Below are 8,822 nucleotides of genomic sequence, written 5' to 3'. Positions count from 1 at the left end.
AAACTTTCTATTTTATGCAGAGTATTTTTATTACTGTTGAATTTTAATACAAACTAATGTGGTAGTCCTTGAAATACCTTTTATCCCTAGAGATGTGCTCTAGCTGTAAATAACTTTATCCCTTGCCTCATTACTCTGTCTTTTAGGACTGTGTTGAAGGAATTAAGTAAATAATCTTAAAGTATACAGACCAGTACACAGCAGGGAGGTGTTTGTTCCCCTTCCTACCACTCTAGCAACTTTATTTTCTTTATTTAATTTAGTTCTGTGGTTTTAAGACTATTAAACTGATGGCTTTGAGCAAGTTAGTAATCAAGTTTGGTAATAGATCTTTGTTAAGTCTCACATTATATGTAATATGTCTATATCAGCTAAATAAATTTGTCTGATTTGTGATTGGTAGAACACTTTTTAACCAAAATTAGCTTTCAGGAGATTTCTTTATACTGTTAAGTTTTACAGAGTGATTTAAAAATAGACCTTTGGTTTTTTTGTGTTAAGAGGCTTAGTTTTTATTTGTTTTGCAGAAAATCAATTGTTAAAAAGATAATATGGCTACAGGAGGAAGTCCTTTTCAAGAAGGCACTAATGATCCAGATTTACCAAACTGGAGCAATGAAATTGTTGATGACCGACTCAATAATATGGTATGATATATTATACGGTGTGATATCTTATTGTTGACAGTATGCTAGCTACTAATTTTAAAACATGAATTTTCCCTGATTTAGCCAAATGTAACTCACTTAGCCTCTGTGTAAGAACATTTTTTCTTGCTGGCCAAATATTAAGAGGTTTTAGGCTATTAGTTTCTTCCTTTTCTAGGGAGCTCATTGACTGGCTTAACCATTCTAGAGATTTTTTATTATGATTGCATTTTTATATGTTGATTAATTACCTCTTCATCTATAGTTGAAATTTTAAGGTATGATTATCCTTGTTTGCATTAGATATGAATCTCAAGCTCAGTCATCTATGACCAGAAAGGGAATGGTTTAAGTGGTGCAAGAGGTTGGTCTGACTACACGTACGCACATCCCAACACCTGTGGATTGGAGTGGAGGAGCGGTATAAGAAGGAGTTTGTTTTAAATGAGTAATATAGTTCAAAAAGTTTTTAGATAGAAATAATTAAAAAGATTACTTCAAGTATAAGTAATATGGTTATAAATCAACCTTGTAATTGACTGAGGGAATGTTAGTGGTCTAGTGAATAAGGAATTGTGCTGCCATTCCAAAGACAGATGATTTCAGATCCACCAGCTGCTCGGTGGAAGAAAGATGAACAGTCTCCTGCTTTGTAGGTACAGCCTGTGAAAACCAACCACCTGGAGGGTCAGGTGTGAGTCAGTTTTGACTCAAGGGCACATAACAAAAACAGAGTTGGCTGAGTTTGGTTGTGTGTGTATAATAAACAAATACCATTTTCTAGTTAAAATAGTAATTTTTTTGCCATTTTATATCATATGTATATCTTGTACATTATTGTCTACAAAGAAAAAACAGTAGTATTGCTTGTTAAATGTCTGGCATTGTTTACCTATTTTATGTATGTTGGTTCTAATTTTGTTTTAAAAGTAAAGCTACTTTAGAGATTATTTTCTGAACGGTACATTCTCACTTTCTCTTGTTCTTTCATGTCAGAACCAACTCATAACTGACCCTCCAGTGGGCTTTTGGAAAGCTGAAAATGTTACTAGAGATTGTCCATCTTTCTCCCTCAGAGTCTGGTGGGTTCAAACCAATAAAGAGTTGCCACCTTTGGGTTGGCAGTACAACACCTTATACTACCAGATCTCCTTGAAGGACAGATTATGCAGTTTCATTTGGGATAGATTTAATGAGGGAGAAAATAGGTTGATAGAAGTAAATGTTTTTAAAACCACCTATTTTTGTACATGTTTTACAAAACCCTTTAGTTTTGAGGTGGACCGTTTTTTTTAAGCATACTGAATTATTATTTATATTAAAACCATGTTAACTTTTGCTTTTACATTTTGAAGGATTGGAGTGGCCAACAGAAGAAGGCAAATAGATCATCAGAAAAAAATAAGAAAAAGTTTGGTGCAGAAAGTGATAAAAGGGTAACTAATGATATTTCTCCTGAGTCGTCACCAGGAGTTGGAAGGCGAAGAACAAAGACTCCACATACATTTCCACATAGTAGATACATGACTCAGATGTCTGTTCCAGAGCAAGCTGAATTAGAGAAACTTAAACAGCGAATAAACTTCAGTGATTTAGATCAGGTTTGTGAATTTTGTAAATCAAACTCTAAGTTTTAAAAATTTGGGGCTGTTAACACATTTTGGTAGTTGATCCTTGGTAGTAGTTTTAGTAGAAGGAATATATTCTTTGGACAAAAATGAAGTCTTATTTCTAACCTTGCTGAAAACAAATTCTTTTTGTTCTCATTATCATGCTATTTGACTAAAATTATTTCATTATAAAACTAAATTTTGCATGCTTAGTAATTGAATATTATTTGAACAAATTGAAAATTTCCAGTTAGTGTATTTAACATTGCCTTAAGATTACCTTTAAGTTTAGAATAATGAACTAAACTGCTTTGCATTTATAAGCACGTTAGTGTAAAGTTTGTTATTTTAAAAAAGTACAAATGATAACTTTTCTTAACAATGAGTTTACTCTCAAATCTATTTTACGGAGATAATCAGGTTTTCAACTATGTAATAGTTGATTCAAGTCTAATATGATTATTGTTGTTAAGTGCTGTCAAGTTGAGTATAGCTATTAGTGCCCCTATTTACAAAAGATCTGAACCTTCTAGCTTGTGCCATCCTCACACTTTCTGACACATTAGAGGCCATTGCAGCAGTCACCGTGTGAATACGCCTGGTTTAGGGTCTTACTCTCCCTTGCCAACCTTCCACTTTTCCCAGCATCATGTCTTTCTCCAAAGAGTAGCCCTTCCTAGCAACATGCCCAAAGTATATGGAGCAAAGCCTCATTATTCTTGCCTTCAAAGAGCACTCCAGCTGCCCCCCACCCTTTTTTCTCTTGCTGTCCATGGGATATTCAGTGCTTGTCTTTACCACCATAGCTCAAAAGGGGTCAATTCTTTTTCTGTCATCCTTATTTATTGTCCAGCTCTCCGAGGCATAGCAAGTTATCAGAAAGACTGTGGCTTAAATCAAATGCATGTAGTTCTCAAAGTGACATCAAACTGACTCCTCAGTAATTTGGAGAGTTCTCTAGCTGCACATTTTCCCAGTGCACTGCATCTCTTTGTTTCCTGACTACTGATAGCAAACTTGCTCAAATGTTATTTCATTTAATTCTTCTATATCTGCCAATTCCTTTCGATACAATGACTCAGTATATTCCTTCCATCTTCTTTTGATAACCTCTTGGATCATTTAACATTCTGCCTAAAGCATCTTGATTATAGCAACTTGAGGTTTGAATTTGTTCTTCAGTTCCTTGAGCTTAAGAAATGCTGAACTAGTTCTGCCCTTTTGATTTTCTGACTCTAGCTCGCACATTTCATTGTAATATTTTGCTTTGTCATTCTGTGCTGCCTTTTGGAATCTTCTGTTCAGCTCTTGAATTCTTCCTTGTGCTTTGGCTTCTCTACGTTCCAGTGCAATCTTCAGAGTTTCTTCTGACATCCATTTTGGTTTTTTTCTTCCTCTTCTGTCTTTGTAATGACTGTTTGCACTCTTCCTGGATGATACATTTAACATCCTCCCACAACTCATCTGGTCTTCGCTCATTAGGGTTCAAGGCCTCAAACCTGTTCCTAAGATGATTCTGAAATTCAGCTGGGATGAAATTACAGTCATATTTTGGCTCCTGTGGATTCGGTTTATTTTTCCTCAGCTTCAGCTTGAACTTGAATATGAGTAGTTGGTGGTTTGTTCCACAATCAGCTCCTGGCCTGATGGATGGCGAAGAGATTGAGATTGTTCACAGCTTCAGTTTGCTCGGCTTCATGGTCAACACTCTTGGCACCAGCAGCCAGGAAATAAAAAAATGTATTGCGATGGAAAAGTCTGCCATTAGGGACCTCTCTAAAGTACTCAAGAGCAACGGTGTCTCTCTGGAGACTGAGATGCGCCTGATACAACCATGGTCTTTGCAATCACTTGTTATGCATCAGAGAGTTGGACAATGACTAGGGAGGATAGAAGGAGAATTGATACCTTTGAGCTGTGGTGCTGGAGAAGAGTATTGAATGTTCCATGGACTGCTAAGAAAACAAACAGATCCATCCTAGAGAAGGTTAAACCAGGCAAGGATTCTGGGGCTTCGTCTGACATATTTTGGACATGTTGTAAGGAGAGACAGGTCCTTGGAGAGGGACATCATGCTTGGTAGGGTGGAGGGACGGTGCAGGAGGGGAAGACCCTCTGTGAGGTGGATTGATTCAGTGACTGGGGTAATCGGGATGGGTGTGTCAGAGGCAATGTGATTGGCACAGGATAGAGCAGGGTTTAGAGCTGTTGTACATAGGGTCACTATGAGTTGCAAGCTCCTTCATCTCTTCTTCTGACATGCTTTGGACATGTTGCAAGTAGGGACCAGTCCTTGGAAAGGGATGTCATGGTGGAAGGACAGCGCAGAAGAAGACGACTCGTGATTAAATGAATTGATTCAGTGACTGGGATAATGGGAGCAGATGTGTCAAAGACAATATAATTGGCACAGGATAGAGCAGTGTTTAGGGCTGTTGTACATAGGGTCGCTATGAGTTTCAAGCAACTCGATGGCACATAACAAAACCACATGCAAATGGAATAGATATGAAGAGCGAATACAACCCTGAAGCATTATGCTCTTCTCAGTTTTGAACCATGCAGTGTTCCCTTGCTCTATTCATAGAACAGTCTCTTGGTCCAGGTGTAGGATCCATATGAGCACAGTTAAGTGTTCTGGGTTTCTCATTCTTCTCAATGTTAGCCACTCTGCATTTCTTAAGCTGAAAGAAATGAAAAGCAAATTTAAGCCGCATTTCACAATATTGAAAGCTGCTGTGGACGATATATTGAATTACTCATCATCAAAAAGAAGATGGAGGGAATACGCAGAATCACTGTACTAGAAAGAATTGATTGACAGTGAAATTTTTCAGGAAGTTTATTTGAACAGGAGCAGTGGTAATGAAGGAGGAAGTAGAAGCTGCTTTGAAGGTACTGGCAAAATATAAAGCTCCAGCAATCTATGGGACACCAATTGGCTTGATTTATATATATGCTTTGATTACGCTCACAAGTCTATTCCAGGATATTTGGAGGACAGTTGTCTGACCAATAGGTTGGAAGAGGTCCGTATTTCTTCCCATTCTCAAGAAAGATGATCCAACTGAATGTGGAAACTATTGAACAATGTCATTAATATCACATGCAAGCAAAATACTGCTGAAGATTATTCAAAAACTGCTAGAAAAGTATGTAGATAGGGCACAGCCAGAATTTCAAGCAGGATTTAGAAGAGGCTGTGGCACCAGGAAATACCATACTGATGTCAGATGGATCCTGGCTAAAAAGTAAGGAATACCAGAAGAATATCTATTTGTGATTTATTAACTATGCAAAGGCATTTGACTCTGTGGATCATAACAAGTTGTGGCTGAATGTGATTATAATGTTAAATATTAATTTATCTGCTAATAATTGAGCAGCTGTTATGTTCTAGGCACTGAATTGGGTACTATTTCAGATAGATGAATTTTATATTTTCAATATTTATTCATTGCAAATACCATTTAAAAAAAATGGTGACTGCACACGGATCTCACCTGATGGGCTGTATAGGAAGCAGATTGACCATATGTATGGACGAAATCTTTGGAGAAGCTCAATGTTGTCGGTTAAAGCTAAGCCAGCAGCGGACTGTGGGTCAGACCGTCAATTACTCGTGTTGTTGTGTATTGTCAAGTTGGAACCGACCCATAGCTGACCCTCTGGCAAGTTTTCAGAAGCAGTTAATTGTACAGGAAGAGATTCCCCATCCTTCACTAATGCAGCAGTTTGTGAGATTAAAACTCTGTGTACTCAGGATTGCAGCACAGCATCTTACCACTTAGCCACTAGAGCTCATGTGCAAGTTTCAATTGAGGCTGAAGGACTGCAGGAAAACAAGATAAGATCTTGAATCTATTCCATCTGAATTTTAAGATCATCTTAGAATTAGATTTAAAGCATTGAACACCAAGATGAAAGACCGGGTGAGTTGTGAGATGATAGCAAAGATATCATCCATGAAAAAAAAATAAAAGATTATTATAAAAACAGGAGAAAGAAAAACCTGGCATGGATGTCAGAAAAGACACTACAAATTCCACTGTAGCATCAAGAAGCTAAAACAAAGAACATACGATTTCAAAGGGCACCTCGAAAGGATAAAGAAGAGTATTATAGTGTAAGTGCAGAGAGTGGGAATTGGCAAATAAAAAAGGAAGAACTCGCTCTGCATTTCTCGAGCTGAGAGAACCAAAACAAATTTAAACCTCAAGTCGCAATATTGAAAGATGCTATGGGCAATATATTGAATGACCCAGAAAGCATCAAAAGAAGATGGAGGAAATAAACAGAATCACTGTACCAAAAAGAACTAATTGACACTGAACAATTTCAGGAAGTAACATATAAGCAAGAATCAATGGTAATGAAAGAGGAAGTAGAAGGTGCATTAATAAGGCCCAAGGAATCTATGGAATACCAGTTGACTTGTTTCAATTAACAGATGCAGCCTTGGGTACTCTCACCACTCTATACCAGGAAATTTGGAAGACAGCTGTCTGGCCGACGGATTGGAAAAGGTCTGTATTTCCAAGAAAGGTGATCCAACTGAATGTGGAAACTATCGAACAGTATAATAACATGCAGGCAAAGTACTGCTGAAGATCATTCGAAAAAACGGCTAGAACAGTACATAGATAGGGAACTGCCAGAAGTTCATGCAGGATTTAGAAGAGGCCATGGCACAAGGGATATCCTTACTGATGTCAGAAGAATCCTGGCTGAAAGTAAAGAATACCAAAAGAATGTCTATTTGTGCTTTATTGACTATGCAAAGGCATTTGACTATGTGAAGTATACCAAGTAGTGACTGTCATTGAGAAGAGTGGGAAATCCCAGAGCACTTGATTGTCCTCATGTGGAACCTATACCTGGAGCAGAAGGCTGTGTTAACAGAGGAAGGGAACATTGCATGGTTTAAAATAAAGAAGAGAGAGTGTCAAGAGTTATATTCTTTCTTATCTATTCAGTCTATGTGCTGAGCAAATTATTTGAGAAGATGGAGTGAGTCTATGAAGAGAGTGGCATCAGGATTGGAGGGAGACTCATCAATAACCTACATTATGCAGATGACACAACCTTGCTTGCTGGAAGTTAGGAGCACTTGTAGAAGATAAAATGCAGTCTTCTTTACAAATTGCATTCTCAATGTCAAGAAAACAAAGGTTCTTATCACTGGACTGATAGCAGCATGAAAATGGATGGACAAGAGATTGAACTGTTAAAACTTCCATCTTGGATCCACAGTAAACAAACAGCCCTGGTACTAGCAGTCAGAAAATAAGGAGACTCATTGCACTGGCAAAGTCTGCCGTTAGGGACCTCTCCAAATTTTTGAGGAGTAATGATGTCAGTTTTAGGACTTAGGAGTGACTGATTTAGCCCATGATCTTTCTGATCACTTGCTGTGCATCTGAGAGCCGGACAGTGACTAAGGAAGACAGAAGAAAAATTGATGCCTTTGAGATGTGGTGTTGGAGAAGAGCACTGAACATCCCATGGGTGGCAAAAAGAACAAACAATTATCTCTTAGAGTGAGTGCAGCTTGAGTGCCCTGTGGAGAGAAGAATAATGAGGCTTTTTCTCATACACTTTGGGCATGTTGCTAGGAATAGCTATTCCTTGGAGAGGGACATGATGCTGAGAAGAAGGTAGAGGATCTTCGAAGGAGCAAAAGTCTAGGTGTATTGACACTTTGACTGCTGTAAAGGGCTCTAGTGTGTAAGGAAGTGTGAAGATGGCACAGGATGAGACATGGTTCATATCTGTAGTTCATAGGGTTGCTATGGGTTCTACTCAATTCGACAGCACCTAACAAACAGTAACAACAAAACCTATAAAAGTGCTATGAACAAAGATGATCAATATATAACTATGATCTGTAATTTTGGTGCTTTGTGTGAACTAATTTTGTTCACATTTACTCATTTGTTTCTGGAAAAATGAGGGATGGGCAGTATGTGAGGACAATATTGCAAAGTCCAATCAATATAAAAGGGACGCAGTAGACAAGCCCCTTATTATCATTAATTGTCTAGCAAGGATCAGTACGAATTTCATTTCTCAGCTGAAAATAGATCCAGACCTTAACTTCCCACGTATCCACTTCTCACCTCAGCCATTTTTGTGATATTTTTGCTGACACTATCAAAGTTAGATCAGACTTCACTCAGCCAACCGAAGCAGAGTCAAAAAAACATCTCTAGCCTATGGAAGCCAGGTCACCAGGGACCACGTTGGGAGTCTGAACAATTTCCTGTACTTTAAATCGACCAACATGTGTCTTTCTGTCTCTCTCTTTTCCCCTGGACCATGACACAAGGTAGAAGGACTCTATTCTTTTTAATTGCCTGCTGGTGTAGCCTTTCTCTGGCCATGAACCACCTAGAGCTAAGTCTAAACAAATTGACTCTGCTGCCATTTTCTTCTGACTCATTTTTCCTGTATTTGCTCATGGGATTTATAGAGATTATCACCCATACTTAAATTTACCCATTTATTATGATCAGTCAGTGAAGAAAGAAATCAGGCAGATAAATCAGATTCTGAACTGGACTTA

General features: G+C 38.0%; 1 protein-coding gene across 1 annotated transcript in view; it reads left to right on the top strand.

The window, feature by feature from the left end:
• PCM1 (pericentriolar material 1) overlaps positions 1–8,822 on the top strand; it is a 161,684-nt gene that overhangs the window by 22,413 nt on the left and 130,449 nt on the right. The window contains exons 2-3 of the mRNA XM_006893547.1: positions 528–647; positions 2,003–2,248. Of these exons, the coding sequence (XP_006893609.1) occupies positions 552–647; positions 2,003–2,248 (342 nt within the window). The 5' untranslated portion in view covers positions 528–551. The remainder of the gene's footprint in view (positions 1–527; positions 648–2,002; positions 2,249–8,822) is intronic.

The sequence above is a fragment of the Elephantulus edwardii genome, unplaced genomic scaffold, assembly GCF_000299155.1.
Source record: "Elephantulus edwardii isolate Elephantulus edwardi_28Jun2011 unplaced genomic scaffold, EleEdw1.0 scaffold00128, whole genome shotgun sequence".
Taxonomy (NCBI): Eukaryota; Metazoa; Chordata; class Mammalia; order Macroscelidea; family Macroscelididae; genus Elephantulus; species Elephantulus edwardii.
The sequence above is the reverse complement of the archived record's forward strand: the minus strand, read 5'-3'. Positions and strand labels throughout refer to the sequence as shown.